This window comes from Nasonia vitripennis (assembly GCF_009193385.2).
Source record: "Nasonia vitripennis strain AsymCx chromosome 4 unlocalized genomic scaffold, Nvit_psr_1.1 chr4_random0007, whole genome shotgun sequence".
Classification (NCBI taxonomy): Eukaryota; Metazoa; Arthropoda; class Insecta; order Hymenoptera; family Pteromalidae; genus Nasonia; species Nasonia vitripennis.
In genome coordinates, this window is record NW_022279643.1 from 968,747 (window position 1) to 995,925 (window position 27,179).

Below are 27,179 nucleotides of genomic sequence, written 5' to 3' on the forward strand. Positions count from 1 at the left end.
ATCAATTCCCTGCGTGATCTATTTTTCCCGCGAAGGTCATTGGGTGCTCCGTAGTCGCGTTTATTTTTAAGTTAGTAATCATCTCATCGCGAAATCTGTGTGTTCGATGCCTATGCATTGTTTTGCACTCTTCTCCCGTTATCTCATCGAAGAACTTGACCTCGCCTGTAAACACGTCGCTTGAGTGCGAAAATGCGCCACAGGTTCTTGCCGTTCTCTTTATTTCTACTTTACAGAATCTTACGTGCGTGTTCGTAAATTCATTTAGTTGCAATAGTTTTACGAATACTCGCGTTGTGTTTACTACCGGCATTTCTATGTCGCATTCTCCGACGTTAATTAGCGAGAAGGTTGTTAAATTAGAGACTTGCTGCGAACAGTCGTATGCTATTATCGCGGCACCCCTGATGAAAAGTTGAGAAATTGCTGTTAGCCACAAAATCCAAATGTTTATCATCTGTAATCATTGTAATTGGTTCATTAAATGACATGTTTTTTTTATTACATTTACGTAAAACGAATTGCATGCATGCTTGTTGTTTGCAGGAACGGCTTGCTGGGTTCTGTGTCGTGTCCATTTTGTTTGTTGGTCTGTCTGTGTGTAAGTTGGTAGCAAAGAGAAATAATGCGCGTCCGCCATTATGGCGCGTATATAGCGTGTTTGGTTTTGTTATGGTTTGCGTTAAATACGAATGAATTTTACTGTGCTTTTTCATGCATTACTTGCGAGGTGCATACGACTATGTCGTGGTTCTAACTCTAATTAGCATTATCATTTTTATTTTCTACATGCGTAGCCTGTTCGCGTGTACGATTTTTTCTTTAGTCGCGCTTATTTGTATTTTTACATTCCCGTTGGGGCTCACGTCGAGCACTGTATACGGTCCTTTATATTGATCTTCGAATTTATGCGGCTTCGGCCCGTTTAATAGCCACACGTGATTTCCGATTTGCAGCGTTTTAATGTTTACTCGTCTGTCATAATATTGTTTAGCCCTTTCCTTCGCTTTAATCGAGTTTTCCTCGCCGTTTCTTGGAGACTATTAAGCCGAGTCACCAGCTCCCTCATATAACCATTAAAGGTCGGTAATAAACCTTCCTCTTCGAGTTCGCCTTCTTCCGGCGTGCGTGCTAATCTTCCGAATACGAGTTCGAACGGCGTGTGCCAAGTAGCCTCACTAACACTGGTGTTAAAATTAAATGTCGCTAAGTCAATATACTCGTCCCAGTCTCTTTTGTTCTTTTGCACGAAAAATTTCACGTATTCCATCAAGCTGGAATGCGAGCGTTCGAGTGACCCGTTCGACTGCGGGTGAAACGCTGTCGTTTTTACTTGTTTAATTCTAAATCGTTTTGCTACTCTTTTCATTAGTTTGCTAAGAAAATTTGTTCCTTTGTCCGTTAATATTACTCTCGGTGCTCCAAAAACGCAAATGACCTTCCGTATTAGTACGTTCGCGACCGTTGTTGCCGTAATGTCTCCCAGTAGTTCTGCTATCGCGAATTTGGTCAGATTATCCTGAAACGTCAGTACGTACTCATTGCCACAATCCGTAGGAGGTAGAGAGCCTACAACGTCCATGGCTAATTTGTCCATGCTTACTGTTGGTGTGTCCGTGATAACCATAGGAAGTTTTGTTTTTATTCTAACTAATTTCTTTAATTGACAGTCTAAACATTTTCAATAATAGTTTTGTTTAATTCTTTTATAAGTTTTTGTCACGCCGCGGTGTCCCCCGAGTATTGACGCGTGTGTCGCTTTTATTATCGTTTCGCGATCCTCCGCCAATGGATATTTTATAAGTCCCAAACAAATTATCAGTTTAGTGTGCGAGCGAGCTAATGAGTCTTTTAACGGTTTTATCACGTCGTGCCATTCCAATTCTTCGATTCTTTCGGTTTTTGCATACTTATTGATTTTAAATCTGCTTGTTTTAGAAATGGTGTCAGATTGGTGCATAAGATCTCGATGTTGTGTCGTGTCAGGGTTGGTCCGATTCCCGCCTCATCTCGTAGTGGAAGCGCTATATGCGTTTTATTATTTACGCGTATCGCCGTTGGAATCCCGACCTGTAATCGTGCGAACATCGGTAATTTTCCCATAATTTTCAATTGTCTTGCCCCTTCATCGCAAGGCTCTCCCATTGTTGAGATAAAGTACATGAAGTTGTCTTTCCGCATAAACATTTGTTCTCGACACGTAACGGCTTCCTCCGAGTTTTCAGTATCCCGTTGGCTTCCATTTTTAGTCTTGTTCAGGGGTTCCGCCCCTTCTCCCGGGTTGCCGCTTTCACTCGCGTCGGTCCCCTGTTGCGTTTCCCGAATAGGTACGGCCGGAAATGTTTGATTGCCGATACTAGCGCGTTCGCTTCTTTACTAACCCGACTTTAAATCGAAAACTGAAAAATATTTGGCGCCCCGAGTTGATCGAGGATGTCAAGTATATTTTGCATCAGGTATTGATCATTCAGTGTCTTAGCATTGACTTTACTGTAATCGATAACTAGTCTGAATTTAACAACGCCTTTGGAGTCAGGCTTTTTGGAACTAGAAAGCACGGGCTGCAAAAAGATGACGTGGATTTTTCGATAATGCCGTCCTTGAGTAGTTCGGCTATTTGTCTTTCCTGTTCTTATCTCTCCTCGGGTGAGCGTCCATAAGGCTTAGTCGATACCGGTACCTCGTCGACTGTAGGTATTGTTAATTTAAGTAGCGGTGTTTTTGACAGTTTTTCTCCTTCTACATGAAATATGTCGTGGAATTCTTCCACTAACCTTCGTACCCTGGTTCTCTCTCCTTCGGAAATATGCTCCAAGCGTAGTTGCTCGGACACCTTCTTTATCCTGTCGCTATTTATGGTCTAGACGGGTTGACAGTATACGCATGCTTCTACCCGTTCGTTCTGCAGGTCCCTCCGCGTTTTTGACAGTTGCTCGTGCGCCTTTTCTAAAATACCGTGAAATTTCGCCTCTGGTCAGGTGCCCAGCCTAATTGCGTCCAATATCTTTTCTAGTGCTATACCCTTCCGAGCTGTACCCGGTTAGGCTGTTGAGGCTTAGGATTACGCTTATTGCTTTAGTGTGCATATTAAAAATAATCTCCTCTACCTGCACTTCTTTTTTTATGACCCTTTCCGCGTCACTCAGGATTGCTTTCAGTTTTTTAAGCGCACTTTCTTTTTCTGTTGAATGTTCTCTCCCCGTCTTCTCGAGTTCGTTTAATTTTTTACTTCGATTTTGTTCTAGAATTGTTTTTATATATACGATTTCGTCCTTCTGCAATTTAGATTTTTGGCTGTGCCATGATTTCGTTCCTGATTTAGTTTTTCTTCCGGATTTAGTCCCTCGATTCTCGCCTGATTTTGTTCTCAGATTGGCTCCCGATTTTGTTCTCGCTTTTGATTTTCGTTTTTGCTGATTTTGTCCCGAATTCGTTCTTGATTTAGATTTTTACCGTCTCCAATTTCGACTTGCTTTTGTTCTCGATTTCGATTTTTATTTTCTCCGATTTTGACTTGCTTTTGTTCTTGATTTAGATTTTTGTTTTCCTTAATTTCGATTTGATTTCGCCCTTGATTTAGAATATTCTCTCCATTTTCTTCTTGATTTAGATTTTTTATCCCCCTCAGAGTAAATTGATTTGAATTTTTTGTTTTTAGCGCGTTCCGTTCCGTTTCTTTGTGTACGGTCTCCGTTTTTCGATCGATTTCCGTGATTTCTTCCCTTACCTCATTAGTGAACGCGATCATATGTTCTCCGATTTCTAAGCAATTATTTTTGTAATCGATACTTGTACCCGTTTGTGCAAAAAAGTCGCACCCCAACAGTCCGTTTGATTTTATTGGAAAATCGTTGTTCACCAAATGAAATTCGATTTTAAAATGCGCGAAGTATAATGTGATTGTGCCTAGCGTCTGCGTTACTGCTGCTGTGATGCCTCTTAATTTAATTATAGCGTTTTCATTAATTTTGACGCCTTCTATGCATTCGCTTTCTTTTAATAAGTTCGGTCCTGCTCCTGAGTCTAATATTAATACAATTTCTCTTCCGTTTAATGGATTTATTAGTTTGATTGAAGGTGATTTCGTGCACAAACTCAGTTTTACTTCGCTTATACTTATTGTTGCTCGCGGCGGTTGAATCCCTGCGTCGGGCGCGGCCTGCTTTCGGTCGTTCGTCCCACACCCTGATACGATTGACCCGCTTCGTTTCCCTGTTTTCGCGCATTTTGTTGTTACATTCTCTTTTTCTACATTTTGCTATGAGGTGGCCCTCTTTCTTGCAGTAATTGCATGTGGGTCTGTTCTCGGCGCGCGCATTATCGTTCGGGAAAGTTACTCTTTGTCTGTGAACGTATTGATCCTCTTGTATTTGGGGCGTAGACCGCGGCGGGGGCTGGCTTCGCCATGGCGTCTGTCTCGCATCCTGCATCGCGCTATTGTTAGGCCCCTCCCTCGGGTTCGTTTGCGGTCTGACTGGTGATCTTACGGTTTCGTTATTCGGAATCTGATTTCTGTACCAACATTTTTGTGCTGTATGGCCTTTATTACTACAGATTTGACATTTTTCTGTAGCTTGAGGGTTTACTACGCAAATTTGAGCCGTATTATTTTTTTGATCCTGATTTTCTTGATAGCATGCGAAATCACGCTCTATATCTATTGCATGGATAATTGCTTCGATACGTCATTAAGTTCGCAAAGCCGCGTGCTTATTGGCCAATCTAGTCTAGCCTTTCTTGAAATAATATATTAATTTTCGACTAAGTTACACGTTAAAACTTGGCGTCGCTCTTCTTTCCACATTCGCTGCCGCCTGGATGTTCACGTCAAAAATTCGGATTCTATTAGAATAAGTAACGACTTTTTCTCCCTTTTTTTGCCTAACGCCATGATTCCGTTGATCTAATCGCGCTTGCTTCTAATAGTAAAAAAAAACCAAGACCGGAAGGGGCCCCCAATTTCTGTTACGTCCGGGTGGCCGTGCAGAGCGAATACTCGCACGATAGAAATAATTACAGGTTCCGAGTCGATGAGACCTTTTATTTAGCGCAGTCCGCTCACGCGATACCGCCTAGGGAAAAGGTAAAGAAGCGCGCGACTTGACCGATAGCTCGGCTGACTGGGCGATAGGGGTGGGGGTGGGCGCCCTGTTTATTAATCAGTGTCCCTCAGTGCGCGGCCCCTAGTCTGACCAGCTGTAATGGTTTTCTTTATTGTAATTTCCCTCATTGTCGTATCGATTTCCACTTATTTGGGTCGTTTGTCTGAGATTTATGGCCTCCTTATTGTCCGGTAGCTCTGGGGTGTCTCCCCTTGTTTGACCTAGTTTATTCAGGATCGTTGCCCTTTCATCTGCCGCCGCGCGTGTCAGTGGCTTGGTTATTTTGTCGTGCTCTGTGTTGCCGACCGTTGTTGGTTCGTTGGCCTCTGTTATGCCTGCCGTGGAATATTCCCAATTACCGTGGTGAGGTACTTCGTTGGTTGAACGTGTTATCTGCGTGTGCGTTGACCGGCCAGTTTAGGTCATAGTAGGTTGACGTGACAATAGAATGCAACATGAAGTAACAACTTATATTATCATTAAAAATGTATAAATAATTTAACCATACGTATTTATTTTAATAAAATCATTATTCACGTTTTTCAGAATAACGAGTACGAACAGTTTGGTGATGATGATAGAGGTCAAACTGCGAGAGCTGACAACCAAATTGGCAATGGCGAAGGACGGAACGTACGGGGCGGTGTACAAGGTCGACGTAGAGGTCGAGGCCGTGGTCGTGGTCGAGGACATGGTATACACGATGGACATTTTGGGCAAAGTAATTTGTATAATTAACTTATATAGACAATATACAATCTACTATTTTAAAGTAGACAAGTTTTAGGAACTTGTAAGTAGAGAATTAGTGTGAGTACGATATGTATTATCATCTATGGGAAACAGTAGGTGATCGATAAAGCATAAAGTAATAACAGAAATAATAGTTGATTAAAAGTTGTAAATACAGTTTTTAATTTTGAAAGTCCCAAGCCAATTGTTTATTGCAAGTTTGTATACATACAAACTTAGAGTCTTAGCAAACCAAACAGTAATGCGTGAAGCTTCTAAAAAGTATCAAATTTGTTACATGATGATCGCTATACATAAAATTTGATTTATAAACGTTTAATTTTTATTTAAATAATAAAACTACTTCATATTTTAGACTATACCCATCAGCCTGAAGCTTTTGATAATGGAGAAGCCCGTGGTGCTGAGCCCGTTGCTATGGATCGTTACCAAAATCAACGCGGCGTTATGAGAGGGAGAAGTTACTCTAATCCATACAATTGGGCCTATTGGATTAGACAAAAATGTCATGACTTAGATATAGATATAGAGCTATAGATATAGAGGAGCGCGCGCATTGCTTCGAGTCCTTTCGGTATTCCTCGGGAAAGCGTCTTTGTTTTAGCGGGCCCGAGTTTTCGACGGCGTTTAATGAGTAGAGCGTCAGTTCTCGGCGACAACTTGTGAGAGAAGGTCACACCAGGACCTGATCGTTAGGAGATTTCAATAAAGTCATAATATCTAATCAATAATGATTTCACAGTTTATTTTTGAACCTTAATGTAGTCTTGTCCCATACAAGTATTTTATTCCACTTTCGAACGAAAGGTCACTATTTAAACCTAAAAAGCGGGGTTCAAAACTTTCAAAAAATTTCAAATTTTTTCAAAATTGAAAATAAATTTTTTTTTATTGTTTTCCCGTCAACTTTCTCGCATTTTTTCAGCAAATTCCATTTGCGAGAATAATATGCTTTTTTCGCTTCGCATTTCAGGCACAAAAAGTGGCCATTTCGGTCGAGTGTGTCATAAATAAGTATAAAATCACGTGACCCAGTATAGGTGTTAAAAGAACATCTGTTTTAATAACATTAGTTAGATATTTAATAATTTCAGATTTTGTGCCAGGCAGCATGCATTGCATTTGCCTAGGTATTGCAGACCCAATATTAAGGGTATTGGTTAAACACATTTAATGTGCCGTTCTCCTTGCCAAATAATAATATTTCTGAAATAAATAACATGTTGTTGTCGATGAGGGCTCCAAATCGAATAGTTCGTTTTACTTGGTCTATTTATGATAGGCGTTGGTGAAAGGCACGAGAATGGGAGAATTGTACTTTACATTTCAGTATACATTTTTTAATGTATTTTCCACACATTTCAATATATGTGAATCAATGGGGACTTTTGGTAGATGTTTTTTATATACTTTACAGCCAATACATCTCTCGTAATGAACTACTACGCGCTAACTTATTACTAAAACAAGTTGTTGTTTATACAGAGTTACTATTTACAAACTGCTATGACATATAATATACATCAGTTGTTGCATTTGGTACAAAGTGTTGTAGGTTGGGGTCTGTTATAGGCTTATGATGGGTACTGCTTTGAAAATGGCAAAAGGTCAATTGGTCAGGAAGTTGCACGCCGCTAAAGGTGTAATATATCAATTATGTCGCTCAATCAATATGCCCCAATGTGAGTTGATTTTACAAGAGCATGTTGCTTTAAGGCCACATTTAAATATTACTGTATTTGTATCTTATATGCATAACAGAAATGGTTAACCATCATTAAAATTATCAAACGCAAGATGTTCGGAATGTCATAAAAAAACGAAATCAACGTCAATTTGGCAATTACAATCATCTTTTAAAAACACGCTTCATCTTTGTGAATGGGCTCCAAAATTTAATTAGTTCTCTTTTAGATCATACTTGATAAGCCTGTAAAGTTACAGCAAAAAATATAAATGCGTTAGGGAGTTATTGTGGTAACCATTTTCGCACACACACGCACATACATACATATATACATGCAAACATACATTTTTCTAAAACCACTTTTCCTGACTCAGAAACCTCCAAAACATCGAAATCTATCAAAATCTTTGGTATCGAAATTTTTACGATCATAAAGCTTTCTCTTGGAGAAAGCAAAAACTTAGAGATATTCAATCAGTCAAATATCATCTAATTTTAATTGCATGGAATTGGAATCCTAGTGTTGTCGTTTGTCGTTACGAGAAAACCTATAATATTTTAATACACCTTAGTTAGGTTTGTTAAGTTTTATGTAAAATCTTGTTTATTAAAAAAAAAAAAAGTTGGATGAGAATTAAACCGCAAATACACATTTAAAACCTTAATTTTAAACTCCTGACTCCCGATGTGTCCATTCGTGCTCGTAACCTATCTGCTTTGGAAGCCGAATTAACGTTTCGCTGAAAAGACGTTCTAGTAGCTGAGCAGATCTGCAGCCAACGAAGTACAATGTATTGATTAACATAAAAAACGGAAAGGAAAATGGCAAATTTTACATAAATGATTTAAAACCATATTTAAAAAAAATATGAATTTTATTACTGAAATATCTAGAAGCAATTAAAAAATAGGAATAAATAAAATGTATAAATATTCAAATTATAGAATCAATCGCCAAATACTTGTAAATAAGAGATAGTGATACATACACACATACGTCAACATGTGGCTCACTAAATCCTTAACCAAAACAAATCCATAGGAAGTAACAATCTCTAAAAAAATTAACTTTTAAAAAAGTAAAAGGTTAGGCAAGTTTGGTATATTCTACAAAATTATTATAGATGTCATAAAAATAGTAAGCTTTTTGATAAACAAAACAACTTTTTGCTTTATCTTCATTATGATTATGTATAATAAACTCGACTTTGATTGATCTCAGTTCTTTTTTATCTGTCATATAGTTACTGCATGTCACAATTAAGGGAGTCCGAAACCCAACTTTTACCGACTGAGTCGATTGAACAAGTGCACGGCAGAAAATTACTTGAAACTAAACAAACACAATGAATTATGAAAACCAAAAGTTAGTTGACCTTTCTATTATAAACATAGCGACGTGTAACCTGCTCGGCTACACGCGTACACGAGCACCACACTATTCGCGCCAATCAATGTTGTTCCCTGCTGAATTTATTCATGCAACAGAGAAAAAGTAACACTGTTTGTCGTAGCGCCGAGGAAGCTAACCTCACCTGCGAGCCACATGGAGCAACGGTGGCTCCCTTGCAGGCTCGCCAGGTGACTATGCCCTCACGGTAGCGCCGTCGCGGATCGCCAGGTGTTGTCGGACACCGCTGTACCGACGCAGCCAACACGCACCTGCTCCTGTTCGCACCAGGAGTCGCACCGCGAACCAAAGAAGCGACATCGGGACAAGCGCGGAACACAGCACGAGGCGAAGTGACGCGTGCGCATCGCCGTCGCGCTTATGCGAGCGCGTTGCAGTAACTCGGCGGAGCGCGCGTACATCACTAGCGCGCACCACTAGGCGAGCCATGCCACCGCACTGGCGCAGTCCCGTGCGCTATCGGGAGTCTTGTGCACCGTGACTGCACGGTGACTCAAATTTAACTTTAGCGCCAGATGACGCGTCAGAGCAATCTGACGTGTTCGCGCTATCTCTCTCTCGCGCGTTAGTTGTTGACGGAAGAGAGCGTTCGTGCGGTTGACGCTGGCGGTGTCGCGCCGCCGGCGATTAATATAGAGGGCGCGGATTCGAGTTTCCGCGTATGCGCAGGACTTCTAGGACGAGAAAGACTTCCTCCTCATCCAGAATAGTCTCAACCGCTGACTTGATCAGACGCATCGTGCACACCTCGAGAATTTTCAGAAAGTAAGAGAGAGAGAGAGAGAGAGAGAGAGAGAGAGAGAGAGAGAGAGAGAGAGAGAGAGAGAGCGAGAGAGATAGTAGAGAAGCCAGTAGAAGGAAGTTGGAGTTCCGAAGAAGAAGTATAAAGTAAGTCGTTGTATATTCGGCACGGGTGCCACTAATGCCACTAATGCCGCATGGGTGAAACTAAGTGTTTTCGATAAGGAGTGAATACTCATTTTGGTGCGGTTGAGACGCAGTCGATCCAATAGGATTCCGCCATTGTTATAAAAGCGTTTGAGCCGCTGTCGATTACGAAGCAATCCAGCACAATTATCCAGCAATTGTCGAGTGTGTTGCGCTGTGCCGCTGTAGATTGCTAAGCAATCCAGCACCGTACCCGGATAATTTACTAAGCCTCTGTAGATCGCTAAGCGATCCAGAAATCGTCCATTGTATTACGTTGAGCCGCTGTAGAATCGCTAAGCGATCCAGGAATCGTCCCAGATGTTGCGTTGCGCTGCTGTTGATCGCCAAGCGATCCAGCTTTCGACAAGAAGAATTATCAAGCCGCTGTTGAACGAAAGATCAAGCATTTATGAGAATCCGTAGGTCGGGTCGCCGTTGATCTTTAAGATCTGACAACACGAGTTTCCCGATTAATATCTGCGTGGCGTCGTCGCCGATCAAACCGTGATCGAAGCGGCTGTAACGATAGTCCTTTCGCGAGTCGTAATCGCGTCATCACCTTACGTATAGCCGTTGTCCGTCACGCCGCAGAAACATTCCGTTATTGCGGTGGTTTTCGTGACGTTTTACGATTTTACGCGCATTTCAGCAAGGATTCGTACAGATGCGAGGTGGCACCGAGCGTCCGATTACCAGCTAAATTCCAGAAGTGAATCTGAAAGAAAAACGCTATCTTGACGGACGCCGCGTCCTTTAAACTCGGGATAGAGTCGCCCCCTTATTCTATTTTTAAAAAATGCGTAACCCAACAATTAATATTTGTATCCTACCCACTCCAACGAACGAGCTTCGTTGCTCTCTAGGTCAAAAGGCCTTTCACTTGCGAAGTCCAATCAAGCCTCCAGACAACTACACAAGTTCCCCGATAAATTCTTGTAAAATGAGCCATAGCGTTCAAAGCCTACGCATTCACGAAATCCCAACCCTTGAATATTATTAAGTTTAAATTGATAGTGTACTTACTTTTTGCAAATGATAGCCGTAACTCAGAGTTTACTTAAACTCTTTCCTTCTTTCTAGAAATGATTGTTTGATTTTTATAAATAAAATAAAACTTCAATCTCAATGAGTTGTGTGTTTAAATTCAAATGTATATTTTGAAAATCTTTGAAATAGTTGTCTATACTTTAGCCACCAAGGCGTGAAATACAAAATTTGAAAATTATAAGGGAGCAGCCACCTCAATCGAACTCCTCAGACAGACTATTTTTCTTTTTACGCTTTTTCAGCCTTTGACCCTGCGTTGCAACTTTTCCCTCTCCAAACTGTTTTTCCGCACTGGCCCATCCCTCTAGGCCAATTTTAGCGCCCTTTATATCGGTCGTTGGTCTATAGCGTCGCTGCGTTTTGCTTTACTTCCGACTCTTCCGATTTTTCTAGTCTTGCCGATTATCGCTATAGAATGGCTCTTCCAGTGCCATTTTTAGATTTCTTAATATAATATTATAACTTTTCTATTGTTTAAATTATCTACTTATTTATAAAACTTCTTGAAGATTTTTTATGTCAATTTTTCTGTTATATGTATAATATTAACCAGGTAAAATGTTGGCAACTATAAGTTTGGTCTCCACCCTGGCAGAAAATAACCCAACAGTTAATTATGGTTGGCCAACGAACCTGCTAAAACCGTCACTTTGGCCAACAGTTAACCGTTGGTAAGCATTCCTACCAGGGAATAAATATACGCTAATTAATGTAGTGAAATCTATTTTATATATGTCAAGCATCAAGCATTAAAGTTCAGCATGTGAGATAGGATCAGCTGAATAGTGGTTATTAAAAAATAAGGTTACAATATTCAAAAATATTATTTTAAGGCACACTTGCCGTCCCGTCGTCTTATAGTTTATCGATGAAACATTCTAATTGTTATTATTAAGGTGTAAATCTGTTAATTCATATTAAAATTAAAACATTTTTTTATTATTTAAGGCCGGGTGTCACGGATATGCAAAGCTTGAGGTTGGTTGGACTTCCGACACTGCCGATCTATGAAAGCTGCATCAACTCCTTGTTGACGTCTATCGCCTCGTCCTTGTCCTCGAACTGGATCAGACGTTTCGCCGCAAACTTGTTTTCTACTCTCGTTGTCTAACGGACCGTTTACAGGCTTGATTTTCGGCTTGATGGTCTTGAGCGCCAAGTGTAGGTGAGGGTAAAAATTTTGAAAAATACAGATTAGTAAGGATGAAGATTAGAAATTTAAAATTTATAAACTGAGATTTTGAAATGAAAAAATTTATAAAACAAAAATGCAAAGGTGATATTTGTAGTTAAAATATTACGAAAGCGATATTTTTAGGAATTTCGGCTGACCGAAACCGCTGTAACGGATGAAGAAGGAAGACCTTGTTGTTCATTGTCGACTCATTCTGAAGAAACAAGAGTATAACGTCTTGGAGAGAGCACATAGTTGCCGTTGAGGTGAGTGAAGTACGAGTCGAACAGCCATAGATGTGGAGGTCGGCATTGCAAGGGACAGAGTCGTCGTCGAGCTCGAGCGGTGAGAGCTCGTAAAGTTGAAGACGAGCTCATAGATTTTCCGTGGATCGCAATATCGATCTCGCTCTTCTCTGTTGTAGCAGTCCTGCGTGTCCTGAAGCGATTGGCCGGTGCCCACTTTCTAGTCCACCGATATGAACCATGGGTCACAAGATGTTCGCTGATGTAGAGTACGCTGTTGTTTACTCTCTGGATTAACACGTCGTGTTTATGATGATCCCCGCGAGTGTTTGCGTCGAGTCTTGGCAGGTGTTCGGCGCCTAAGTATTGGGCACACTAATTTTGTCGAGAGGTACACTAGCAATAGCACAAAGGTTCTATGATAAACGCATGATCATGCACAATCACGCACAACAGACAGATTCGCGAGAATTTGTGCGCACTACGCAGCTCTGAAACACCACTGTTTTAGGCTATGTTTATGTTTACACAAGGTTGGACGTACTCTGCTGCTACGTGTGCATCTGTCCTCTCAAACAAACACTGATGCACGTTTGTAAACGATGCAACAAAAACTAGATAAAGACAACTAGACAACTTCTAGTTTGAAAAATCTAGTCCTCTCTCCTCAGAATTTTTGTGTAGATAGATTAAATTTTAAGAAATCATCGCAAGTTAATTTTTGTTTATAATTATTTTGCTAAAAGAGAAATTTCTGAAGCAAAATATAATAATCATTAGAAAGTTTTTATTAAAATCTTTAAGATGCATTACTCAAACATAAGCATCTAAGACATATCAGACAAGAAATCATTGGAGACAATAAGACGCATTAAAGTTAAATAGCAAATTCAAAGTATAATAAGGTCGCGCTGCTCCCTGACGGCACAGTGTATAAAAACTTAGACTTGCCATTGGGGCGCTGCCGCACCCCTTGATAAAAATAGATTGATATTAACACTATTGGTCTTCCTAAGGCAAGTTGTGTGTAAGGCAGGAAAAGAACAATTGTTTCGTTCTTTCTATAACGTTTCAGTGGTCAAAGACAATAATATTTTATAGGTTATAGGCGCAGCGATGATCTACGCTCTCTCTCTCTCTCTCTCTCTCTCTCTCTCTCTCTCTCTCTCTCTCTCTCTCTCTCTCTCTCTTTCTACGAGTCTAACTTTACCTCTATGCTTCGTGTGCGGCCCCTGCCGCCTTGATCATTGTCTCGTTGCGCGTGAGTGTGTGCGTTGTCTGTGTGTATGTATGAGTGAAAGTATTGTTACGCGCATACTGTGCTGGGCACATGCTGCATGGTGTGTATGCATGTACGCTGTCACAACATGAGATTTTATTTGATATTGTAAAATAGCGAATAGTCAAGAAAAACTTACAACGAATTCAACTCAACATATTGTTTCAACATGCTAATACAAATTAAAATGCAAAATTTCAACCATCTAGGTATGATAATTTTCAAATGAGAGCAATACCAAATATTTATTGATTTCGATTACTTGTTCCATAATTTTATTTTGGCTCTTCTTTAATAACTATTATACCTAGAGAGCTAAAATATTGCATTGTAATTTGTATTTGCATATTGAAAAAATATATCGATGGTCGAAAATGAGAAACAGCTAGTCCAGAAGAAGTTTTGGAAAGCAGTTACTCCAGAAAACGCGTCAGAAAGCGTGTTAGAAATCAGGTAGTCGAGACAATCGTCGAACAACCAGATTCATTTTTCGAGTAGCAAGAAGCAGCTACTTCTTGCTACTCGAAGTCATCCCAGACAACTTGAAAGTATTCGATTAGGTAGGAATTAATAGTGTTCAAGCGCAGGGGTCTGCTCACACGGGCCGTAAGGGATGGGACTCTTTTTACGTGCTGTTCCTAACCGGCAATCTTATTGTTTTTTTTTCGCGAGATAGAATCTTGAAACGTGATTCTATCACATTTTAGCACGGTGCGCGATAAATAAATATTGCAGGGAACTACAGCTACATCCACTTAGTCATCAACCCTTATTTTGAGGGTGGAAATTATAACACGAGGCTTTAAAATAATTTAAAATAAACGGTGAAAAAATATTCGCAGGTGGTTTTTTAGTCCTTTCGATCTCTACAACCGTGCTGCGATCATCCCCTATTTCAAGGGTGCAAATAGGGTTGCGGGAATGAAAAGGTCTAAAAAAATCGCTAGATGAAAATTATTTCAATTTTCGGTAACAATTATTCTAAAGGATGTCGTCCCAAATTTCCCGCGAAATGCTCGTTCACTGCAATGGCGCTGCGGTCAAACGGTAAATTCGCGATTCGAAGTTTTATACGTCGAATACAAAAAATATGAGTACTATTGTTGAAAAGGACTGAGTAGCGCCGTAGATAAACATAAAAAATATCCAGTTCTTCTGTCAGACAAGCTCTGGTGGACGTATTATTGCAAAGGGAGGCGAGCAAAGGCCACCAATTAAATCAAAAACTAAAATACTTAACCTATCTAACCTACGTACTGCTAGTATCAATACGTTGGCACATCGAAGGAAGGCGAGCCAGGTCGAGGATTCAATCTTAAACTTAAATACTTAAGCCCACCTACCCCACGCACTGCGAGAATCTTTACGTGGCACATCAAAAGGAGGCGAGCTAAGGTGAAGATAAAATCTAAAACAAAAGTGCTTCAACACAACTACTTCACGCTCTTTGTGCTTAATTGTTTCCCGAGTTAAACAATTGTTTCAAAAAAACTCCTTGGCACTTCAAAGAAAAGCAAGCGTAGCATGGAATAAATTTCAAACCAAATACTACATCTCAAAACTAGGGACGAACGTTGGCTTTTTCAAGTTCACCGCAAGTATTCGTACTTTGGCACATCAGTTGGAGGCGAGCGAAGGCCAAAATCAAAACTAAAATACTTAACCTACCTACCCTACCCACTGCTAGTATTAATACGTCGGCACATCGAATGAAGGTGAGCCAGGTCGAGGATTAAATCTAAAACTAAAATAATTAAACCCACCTACCCCACACACTGGGAGTATTAATACGTTGGCACATCTAAGGGAGGCGAGCCTTATCATTTTAGTTTTATATAAACATTCCTCGCCCTAGCTCGCTTTACTTCGCGGTGCATAAAATAGATGGCATTATGTGTTCTGGCTCGCCTCCCTTCGATGTGCCGACGTATTTACACTCGCAGTACATGGGGTAGGTTGGTTTACGTTTTTTAGTTTTAGATTTATTTAATTCTTGCCTTAGCTTGCCCCCTTCGATGTACTGACGTATAGATTCTCACAGTGCGTAGGGTAGGTGGGTTAAGTATTTTAGTTTTAGATTTGATCCTCGACCTGTCTCGCCTTCCTTCGATGTGACAACGTATTAATATTGGTGGCCTTTGCTCGCCTCCCTTCGCAATAATACGTTCACTAGAGCTTGTCTGACAGGAGGGGTCGATATTTTTCATGTGTATCTACGGCGCTACTCTGTTACAATGCCGTTACCCTAAGCGGGTCTTGGGCGTTGTCGTCCAGATCGGATGGGTGGGTGCCTATCACCACTACACAGCGCGTCCTTAGGTTGCGGATAGAGGAACAGCCCCTGAGAAAGAGGTTAGCTGCGAATAAATTGAATAAGCAGCCGCGGACAGCCGATAGGAACAGGCGTGGGTGTGATGAGCCCACACTGTCGAACGCATTCATCTAGAAACACTACGCAAGCACCACAACAACAAAAAACACTTCACAATATCTCTTATCTCTCAATCTATCTCTTTCATCACACATTACAAAAATGGGCAAAAATCCTGCTGCCGAGGAGTATGCGGGAGCGATGACAACTGCCCCGAAAGGGGATGTGTAGAATGATTCGTCACCTGGTCTTACGCAGTAACGATACCAGCGAAGGCGCGTTGCCTTGCAGGGGGGCGTTAGGATGCGAGAATGAAACCGTAGTGTGTCTGACGACGAGTTGACACTGTCCTCGTCAAAGTCGGAAAGCTCTCATACTTAGTTCTAGAGAGGTATGGGGGTTATCACCTCTAGAACGGTGGACTCACCTGCGATCGGAACAGGATCCGAAGCGCGCGGGTTTAACATAACATCATGGCTCAAAAAAATCGAATCCGAACCAAAAGGGACTTAAGGGTCGGAACTTGGAATGTTCGCAGTCTATACAGAGCAGGTGCGTTTAAAGAACTCGTAAAGGAAGCTGATAGGTACAATCTAGATTTGGTAGCAATACAGGAATCGCGGTGGCCAGATGGCGGATTACTAGCATCGGGTAACTTCACGTACCTGTATGGGGCCGGGAGTGGGGGATCTCTAGGCACCGGATTTCTCGTAAGCAAAAGCATCATACATTCGGTTAAAAGTTTCAAATCCGTTAATGATAGGCTCTCGTACATCATTATCGAAGGTTAATGATATAGATATGTATTTATTAATGTACACTGTCCTACGGAGAACAAAGAAGAAGAAGCTAAGGATCTCTATTACGAAACTTTAGAGCAGGTAATCGACCAGTTCACGTCTTACGACACAAGAATACTATTAGGCGATTTCAATGCTAAAATAGGTAGGGAGGAAATGTTTAGGCCTACTATAGGTAAGGAAAGCCTGCACGAAGCCAGCAATGATAACGGTATTAGGGTCATACATTTCGCGGCGGCAAAAGATCTTATAATCAAAACTACGTATTTTAAGCACAAGAACATACACAAGGCAACGTGGACATCGCCGGACGGGGCCACACAGAACCAAATTGATCATTTCCTCGTTGAAAAAAGACGTCATACTAATGTTCTTGGCGTAAGGGCTTACAGAGGGGCAGATAGCGACTCGAACCACTTCCTAGTAGTAGCCAAATTAAGAGCTAGACTAGTAGCGAATCAAAATAGTAAGCGAGCAAACAAGGTAGATAGCTTCGATATTGAGAAAGTACGAGATAGAACAGAGCTAATTAGGTACCAGATAGAAATTAATAACAGGTCTCAGGCACTTGAAGAAGCAAACACATCGCCGGAGGGGAATGACGAACCGAACAGCTTATGAGGGGACATCGAAAAAACGGTAAAAGAGGCCGCGAACAGAGTACTGGGTAAAAAGAAAAAGCCAAAGAGCAAACCATGGTTTGACGAAGAGTGCGAACTCTGGTTTGAAAGGCGCAAAAAGGCTAAATTAGATAGCTTACAAAATAGAAGCGATAGGACCGTAGAAGAGTATTCTAACGTAAGGAAACAGACGAGCGCGATCTACAGAAATAAGAAGCGGGAGTATCAAAAGAATCTTATTAGGAGAATAGAAACAAACAGTAAGGAAAATAACCCCCGCGAAATGTACAGAGGGATTAACGCCATCAGAAAGGGTTTTAGGAGTAGAGCGCAATTGATGAAGGACGAAAACGGGGACCTCGTAACAAATGACAACGAATTACTGTCGCTGTGGAAAAATTATTTCGATAAATTATTAAACGTGCACGAAAATAGCGAAGAATTAGGGGACGAAATTCACACTGCTGATCCCCACGTGGAGGAACCGAGCTACCAAGAAGTAGAGGCCGCGATTAAAAAACTAAAAAACAACAAAGCCGCGGGAAATGACTCTATACCAGCTGAGTTACTCAAATATGGGGGCGTCGAGCTCACTTTCAAAATCTATAAACTAGTATGTGTCATCTGGAAAAATGAAACAATACCCGAAAATTGGAAGGAATCTATCATTATACCGATTTTTAAAAAGGGGGATAAGACAGACTGCAATAACTATAGGGGTATTTCACTTTTAGCAACGTGCTACAAAGTTCTGTCAAACGTAATACAAGCTAGACTCACTCCATTCGCGGAAGATATAGTAGGAGATTATCAGTGCAGATTTCGGCGCAACAGATCGACGAGCGATCAAATGTTTACCATAAGACAGTTGTTAGAGAAAAAGTGGGAATTTTGCGAAACCATACACCAACTATTTATAGATTTTAAAAAAGCGTACGACTCTATTAAGCGAAGCAAAATGTATCAAATTCTAGTACTTCTCGGTGTACCGAAAAAACTCGTGAGATTAATTCAAATATGTCTGAACGGAAGCACGGGAAAGGTCCGAGTAGGCGGTAATGTATCAGAACCTTTCATGATACGCGATGGTTTAAAACAAGGGGATGGGCTCTCTACGGTGCTGTTGAACTTAACGTTAGAGTATGCCGTTAGAAAAATGCAGGTTAGCCAGCTGGGCGCAACGCTTAATGGAACAACGCAGATACTAGGCTACGCAGATGATTTGGATATACTGGGGGATTGTAGGGAAACGGTAGCAAGAAACGCGGAAATCCTCATAAAAGCGGTGGACTATACAGGGTAAGAAGTGAGTGAATCAAAAACAAAGTACATGATTGTGGATAAGCTAGGCATCTGCAGAGGGGAGGCAGATCTCAGAGTTGGGAATTTTATTTTTGAAAAGGTTAGCGAATTCAGGTATCTGGGTACGACCATAAATGATAGAAACGAGATTAATGTCGAAATAAATAAGAGACTCCATTCGGGTAATGCTTGCTTCTACGCCGTGAGTAATTTACTTAAGTCGAGGCTGTTGTCTAAAAACAAGAATATACATTACTTAAAATAAGAATATACAGGACAATAATACTGCCGGTGGTTCTGTACGGGTGCGAAACGTGGGCTCTCACTAAGCAGGCGGACAACCGTTTTAGGGTATTTGAAAATAAAGTCTTGCGAAAAATATACGGGCCGAAGAAAGATGAGGAAACCGGATAATGTAGGAGACTACACAATGATGAGTTACACAATCTGTACGCGCCACCAAATATTAACAGAATAATAAAATCGCGCAGATTGGGATGGGCAGGGCACGTAGCGAGAATGGGAGACGACCGTACGGCAGCGCGTGTCATTAAGGGCAGGCCGATGGTAACGTGACCTTTAGGTAGACCTAGACTTAGATGGGAGGACAACGTAAAAGCGGATCTAGTAGAAATAGGACGGGTGGGTGTCGATCGGAGTGGTGCATCTTGGGTGGGGTTGACACAAGATAGGGTAGCGTGGAAGGCTTGCGTAGATGAGGCGATGAACTTTCGAGTTCCAAATGCCATGTAAAAACAAAAAAAAAACTACGGCGCTACTCAGTCCTTTTTCTACAATCGTACTCATATTTTTCGTATCTGACGCATGAAACTTCGAATCCCGAATTTACCGTTTGACCGCAGCGCCATTGCAGTGAATGGGCATTTCGCGGAAAATTCTGGACGACATTTTTTAGAATAATCGTTACCGAAAATTGAAATAATTTTCATCTAGCGATTTTTTTAGACCTTTTCATTCCCGCAACCCTATTTGCACCCTTGAAATAGGTGATGATCGCAGCACGGTTGTAGAGATCGAAAGGACTGAGGAGATGATGACTAAGTGGATGTAGCCGTAGCTCCCTGCAATATTTACTTATCGCGCACCGTGCTAAAATGTGATAGAATCACGTTTCAAGATTCTGTCTCGCGAAAAAAAACAATGAGATTGCCGGTTAGGAACAGCACGTAAAAAGAGTCCCATTCCTTACGGCCCGTGTGAGCAGCCCCCTGCGCTTGAACATTATTAATTCCTACCTAATCGTATACTTTCAAGTTGTCTGGGATGACTTCGAGTAGCAAGAAGTAGCTGCTTCTTGCTACTCGAAAAATGAATCTGGTTGTTCGACGATTTTCTCGACTACCTGCTTTCCAACACGCTTTCTGGAGTAGCTGCTTTCTGGTGCGTTTTCAGGAGTAGCTGCTTTCCGAGGCTTTTTCTGGAGTAGCTGCCCTCTGAAAAAATTTTCTGAAGTAGCTGCTTTCCGAAGCGATTTTCTGGACTAGCTGCTTCCCAAGACTTTATCTGGCCTAGCTGCTTCTAATTCTTGACCGTCGATATTGAGTTGAATTCATTCTAGCTGACATAAATCATTATTATATATTGTTATTGGATTTAAGCATTTTGTAAATGACACACTCGTGCATTATATGAAAGGTAGCTGTTTTTATCAATATTTTTGTTGAAAATCATATTTAGGCATAATAAAATATGTATAAAATGAAGTAAATAATAGAGCGGGCGCCGTGGCTCCGTCTGCTCCTCAAACTCGCTTTCGTGGCGCTACTGCACTACTTGATTTTAAGAGCAACACATGACAATTGGTCTACGACAAGTGCGAGTATAAAAATCATTAAGAAAGCTTAGTATCACCTCGACCGCTAGGATGGAAGGGTATATATGGAACTAAACAGTGATAAATTGCCGAGAGAAATCAGCACTCAAACAAAGCTGGTAGCCGTCTGTCCCCAGGCTACCCAGGTGACATATCTGCTGATTGCAAACTGCATCCCACAGTGTTAATAAGCCTAAGCCCCGTAACTTGCTCTTTTATTGCAAGCGCCTTGCAACAAGAAACTTATAACAACACTAACACCAGGACGATGCCGATCACGGTAACATGCCAGCACATGATAGCAGCCAACCAGACTTTCAAAAAAAGACTAGCCTGTACTAGCGGGGATAGGTCACACAAACCAAGAGGTTGATTAGAAAGGCCAATTGGCTGATCTAAACAGCGCAGGTACTACCATCATCTGCAACCGAGCTTCAAGTCATCAAAGCCACCAACCGCTTCTCTCTACCATTCATCGGCTGCCAACCATGGCAGAAAACGTGTGATTACGCACGGACAAACGACCATCTATACAATCCCCTTCTACGAGGAAGCCAGGGCTATCCAAAACGCTTGGAAGCCAAAGCTTCAAAAAATACAGCTGAGCAACATCTGGGCTGAAATAGAAAAAGTTAATGACGCAAAGAATTAGAGGCTCGCCGAATTCGCAGCATTTGCCGCATTAGTTTTTCTCTGCTTGGTTTTCTTTTTCTATTACGTTGAAAATGTACTTTTGTTTTCTTTTTAACGCATTATTATTTGTATTCTCCAAAAATTATAGCATAAAAATTATGTAATGAGTTATAAATATGTCAACACCCCTCTTTCTTGTATTCCTTGTTCTAGTAAAAATAAAACAATTGCGCACACGTCGAATTTTTTTTTTTTTTTTTTTTGGGGGGGGGGGCATTTAGACAGCGGCGCGGCGCTCAGTAGAAAATTTCTAAAAATCTGTTACAAAATTAGATAGTTGAGGCTAGAAATAAACTAGCGGGATGAAATTTCCTTTTGAATTACTTTCTTTATTGTATGGCTACAAGTGCAAAATTTGCGGAATCAACTAAAAAAGTTTGTTTTAAAATAATACAAATCAGGCTAGAAATGTTCTAGCTGGATTAAATGTTCTTTAAAATTACATTCTTTATTGCATAGTTTTGAGGAACAATATAGATAAGGTCATCCAACCAGTTTTAAAACGCTTTGAGTCATTTCTGCAGATTTAGCACTAATTACAGACCATCTTAAACTACCTTGAACGTAGACAAATAACCTTTTGAATAATTTTATTTTAATCTATATGATTCAAAATTTATTTCTGTAAATTTGTAATCCACTAGCTCATTTATATCTCAAGCAATCTAATTTTGAAACATATTTTTAAGAATCTCTCACTGTCCAAAATAACAAACAATTACTTCAAAGTTATATTTTGGGAATTTCACTACTTTTACCAAAAATTAATAATACGCTGGCATATCAAAGGAATGCTAGCAGGATGAAACTAAAATAAAATGTCTAAACCCACTTTATTTATGAAACGAGAATATTTATTAAAAAAAATAAAGCCGGTATGAGAAAGTTCCCTTTTTAGTACAGGAAACGTACAAAAGAAGCACTGATTCTGCACATTTGTAATATAATAAAGATATCAAGGGTCACTCCATATGTCATGCCAAAGTATTTTTTGATGATAGCAATTTATATTAAACGAGTAAATTAATTCGTAAACATTGTTCAACCTAATTATATTAAATTGATAATTATATACCTGTATCATTAGATGTTGTGTTCTCATTTCTGAACTAAGATGAGCTACCGATCGAGCTAGAGTAACCACGTGAGATTCTAATCGTTGAAAACGTTTGTTGATATTCTGTAATCAAATATGAAAAATTAGTTCCGTTCTATAATAACGGTAAGAAATAAATTGAAATAAAACATCGCTAAAAACAAAACGCTTTGCTTTTCACATAAGGCACACACCGATATTTACAGGTTCGCTGATGAACGCACATACATGCACACACATACACACACGAAGTATACAGATATTCGAATATGCAGATATTCAAATATTATTGATAAATTCATTAAACTGTGATGGTGTAAGACTATGACGAGAAGAGAAGAGATCGTCTTTTTTCCTATTCTGATTACCGGTTGTGTTACCGGATAGTATTTTCAATATACTGACCATGTTTTATAGAAGAAATTCGTATATTTATGAAACAGATCAATTTTTCAGATTCGTCAATTGCATAATCCAAATAAAACTACTCAGTTTCATTCACATACTTTTATTGATCTGCTGTAGCAAAAAATAATGTTAAATTTAAATGACAATTGATTTATGTATAAAAGATTTTAGGGATTGTAATGATAATAACATATAAAATTTATAAGTTAATGATACAATTAGAAAAAATATCAACAAGACTCTTTTCGTAATAGCCTTTTTCCAGTTAAGAAAACAGACATAACTATTTCTGATAAATGCTGCACTACAGGATAATACTTATTTAACATGGAGTGCCATGTTGGAATTGATAGCAGGAGGACAGGTGGAATTCTGTGTGATAGGAAAAACAGGTTAGGAGCAGGAAAGAAGGTGAAAAGGGAGAGAAAAGGGGTGAGAAGGGAAGAACAAAGGGATAGAAACACAGGGATAAATAAGGCGAAGGAAACAGAGCAAGGAGAAAACGTTAGTAGGGCGAGTAATAGGGCAACAGATAGAAGAGGTTAGGAAGCGATAGAGAAGGACAGAGAGAGAGGGTCGTATAGCATGAGCTTTACGAACGACAAAATTGAGAAGGTTATAAACGGAACAGAGAATGGGAAAGGAGCAGAAGAGCAGGTTCTTAGAACACCGCAGCAAAGTCTCATAAAAATCCTAGACGAAGAGGAGGAAAGTACTTAATGCTTTGAAGCGCCAAAAGGAGGGAGAAGAGAAGGCGGTACAGGAAGGGGCAGAGGAAAGGAGGCCACCAAGCAAACAGAGGAAATTGGAGATCAGCCTGAGGGATAACCCTTTAAAAAGGAAAGAAAGGAGTTCGGGAGAGCAAGCGGACAAGCACAAGAAGGAAAAAACAGAGATGGAAAGGACAAACAAGGAGAAGGGAATATTTGCTAAAAGTAATAAAGTAAAGAGGTCGCCACAGACGGAAAGTAATTTGAAAGGAGGGGAAGGTTAAAAAGAAGACGAGGAGAGGGGAGCTGAGAAAGAGATTGAGGGAGAGACAATAGAACGGATTCTGAATAAGCTGGATGAAATAAACAGAAAGATGAACATTGAGCAGGAAGAGAGAAAGAAAATAATGGAAAGATGGGAACAGAGGTATGACGTGTTAGAGGATAAACTGAACAAGAGAGTAGACGAAAGGCTAAAGAGGATGGAAGGCAAACCAAAGGAAGAGAGCGAAGAAAGGAAAAGGGAAAGAAAGGAATGGAAAGAAGCATTGAAGAGGGAATAGGACGACAGGAAAACGGACAAGGAAGAATTGGAAAGCGATAAGAGGAATTCTAGAAAAGCTAAAAAAACTAGAAAAACAGGATGAAAGGCGGAGGAAGAGGGGCGCGCAAGCAGGACAATAAGAAGAAGGAGAAGATACAAAAACAGCAGCAATGACAGGGTTTGACAGGAAGCAAATGGTGTAGATGGAGTGGAGGATAGAGAAAGGAGAAAGGGACAGAAAGAAAAACAACCTGGTGATCTCAGACTGGTAAAAAGAAAGATGGGATAAAGAGGCGGTGGAAACATGGATAAAGTAAAAGTTAGGTATAGAGGTTAGACTCAGAAAGACGTGAACAATAAAAGGAAAGACCCGCAGGTTAGGGGTAGAATGCGGGAAATGGGAAGAGAAAGGGACTATTATGAGAGAAAAGTCGAAGCTGCAAGGCACAAACATGTTTATAGACCACGACCTAACTTGGAAAGAAAGGAGGAACAAGGAAAAAATAAGAGAGACTGCGATAAAGTTAAGAAAAGAGGGAAAAGTGGTTAAGATAGGGTATAATAAACTATGGATAGGTGGGGTAGAGTATGTATGGAATAAAAGGGAACAAGAATTTTTCTGGAGCAGAAGTAGGACCTGGGAAGGTAACAAAGAAAAAACGGAGGAACATACGGATAGTTAACTGGAATATAGCGGGCATAAAAGGGCCAGACGAGGATATCTGGAAATACTTGAGATGGTTCGGGTTCATCTGTCTGCAAGAGACATGGATAGAAGATAGAGACGGTACTTTCTGGAAAATGAAGCTGGATGGTTTTGAATTTAAGATAAGGGATGCATAAAAAGGAGGAGAAAGAGAGAGAGAAAGAGAGAGAGAGAGAGAGAGAGAGAGAGGGAGAGAGAGAGAGAGAGAGAGAGAGAGAGAGAGAGAGAGAGAGAGAGTAAAAGGGGATATAGCAATGGCAATAAAAATAGATGCAAAGTCAGAAGAGGTAAAATGGATGGAGGAAAGAACAAGCGAATTTATAGGAGCACAAATAAAATAAAAGCAAGAGTTTTGGTGGATAGGGATTACATACATAAGAGAGGAGAAACAGGAAAACTATAAAGAAATGGAAGAACTAGTAGAGAGGGCCAGAGGAGGGAAGGTGCTTATATGCGGAGATATGAATGCAAAAACGGAAGGAGGAGGGCTGGATGAAGGAATAGAGGAGGTGAGAAACTCTAAAGGTGAAAAGAAAAACAGAGAAGGGGATGAATTGGTAGACAGAACAAGAGAACTGGGCCTAAGCATTTCAAATGGAATCACAGAGGGAGACGAACAGGTAGAGTTTACATATATAGGAGAAGCGGGCTGTTCCGTAATAGACTACGCCATAACAAATGAGAAGGGAAGAAGCGGAATAAAGAGAATGAGTATAGCACACAGGCTAGAATCAGACCACAACGCAATAGAAATAAAGGTAAGTACAGAGTAGTGGGAGAGGGAAAATGAGAAGAGTCAGGATTCGACGATAACAGTGTGGATAGAGGAGTCAGTAAGACTCTTCAGAAAGGATCTAGAGGAAGCAGAAGAAGCGACAGAATGGAAAGAGTTAAAACAGAAAATAGAAAGGGCAATCAGACAAAAATTAAGAAAAAAGGGAAAGGAAAAGAAGAACACCTGGTGGGATGAAGAATGCAGGAAGAAGAAAGCAGAAGTAAAGAGGCTGGGAAGAGCTATAAGTGGAGAAAAGAAAGAAAGGAATACGTAAAAGCAAAGAGAGAATGGAATACATTAGTGTAGAAGAAGGAGGCGCGTATGAAGGAGAGGATCAGGGAAGCGGAAGAGGACAGGTCAGGGAAGAAATTCTGGGAAGTAGTGAAGAAAAGAAGGAGGAAGAACAGAGTAAAAGGCAGCAGCACTATAGGAGAAGAAAAGTGGATTGAGCACTTTAAAGCCCAACTAGGAGAGCAAGAGGAAGAGGAAAACTTAACTAGAAAAGGAGGAGCGAAGGAAAGGGGCGAGAACGCAGGAGAAGATGGACAGATAACGGAAGAAGAGGTGAGGAAAGCCATAGAAAAAATGAAAAAAGGTAAAGCACCGGGGGCAGACGGGCTACAGAATGAGGTATGGATATATGGGGAGGAACAAGTGATAGGAGTGTTAACAAAGATCCTGAATAATATCTGGGCGGGAAACGCAATCCCTACAATATGGAAGAGTGGTTTAATTACACCACTCTACAAGAAGGGTGATAAAGAAGATGTAAAAAACTATAGGGGGATAACGCTGATGGACACAGAGTATAAAATCTACACAGAAGTTATCAGAGAAAAAAATAGAAAGGGTACTCGAGAGAAATCGGATGCTGGATAATACACAAATGGGATTCAGAAAAGGAAGAGGGACGACGGACGCGATATACATACTGAGCAAAACGGTGGAAACAGAACTTATGAAAAAGCAGCAGCGTTCGAGAAAGTGAGAAGAAAAGAGATACGGGAAATAATGAGAAAACTGAAATTGGGGAGTAGAATTACGAAAAGGGCAACAGAGCTCTACGAGGGCACAAGGAGCGAATTAAAATTGAGAATAGAAAGATAGGAGAGTTAGAATTATACAAGGGAGTAAGACAAGGATGCCCACTAAGCCCGACACTTAATGTGGTGGACGTAGAAAAAGAACTAAGTAAAGAGCAGGAAGGAGGTGTACTAGGAAAAAACAAATTCTGGTCATTATCCTACGCGGACGATATGGTACTTCTAGCGACGAGCGCAGAAGGATTAAAGCAGATGTTGAAGAGGTTTAAGAGGAGCATAAACAGGAAAGGGCTAGAGCTAAACACAGAAAAATCTAAGAAAATGGTATTTAAGAACGGCGGAAGAAGGAAAAAAAGGAGAAATTCTATTGGGAAAACACAGAACTGGAAATAGTAAAGAGCTTCAACTACCTAGGCTATACACTAAAAGAAAATGGTAAGGAGGAGGGTTAGATAAAAAAGCTGAAGGAGCAAGCTAGTACAGTCATGAGTTCAATGTGGGGGCTAGGAAAAGAGCTTTTCAGGGACAACTGGGGACTAAGAATTAGGTTATTTGATGCAATGGTCAAAAGCGTAACAGAGTATGGGGCAGAGATATGGGGATTAAAAGCAAAGGAAGACTCAGAAAAAATACAAAATACTCATAGGAA

The 27,179-nt window shown here is 40.5% G+C and overlaps 1 protein-coding gene across 5 annotated transcripts in view; it reads right to left on the reverse strand.

Moving 5' to 3' along the window:
* LOC103316546 overlaps positions 1-27,179 on the reverse strand; it is a 463,261-nt gene that overhangs the window by 113,916 nt on the left and 322,166 nt on the right. For 4 of the 5 annotated variants that reach the window (XM_031929967.2, XM_031929968.2, XM_031929964.2 and 1 more), the window contains one exon: positions 22,324-22,428. In XM_031929967.2, coding sequence (XP_031785827.1) covers positions 22,324-22,428 — 105 coding nt within the window. Of the gene's footprint in view, positions 1-22,322; positions 22,429-27,179 lie in introns of those variants that run through there. The other variant, XM_031929969.1, reaches the window with a different exon arrangement.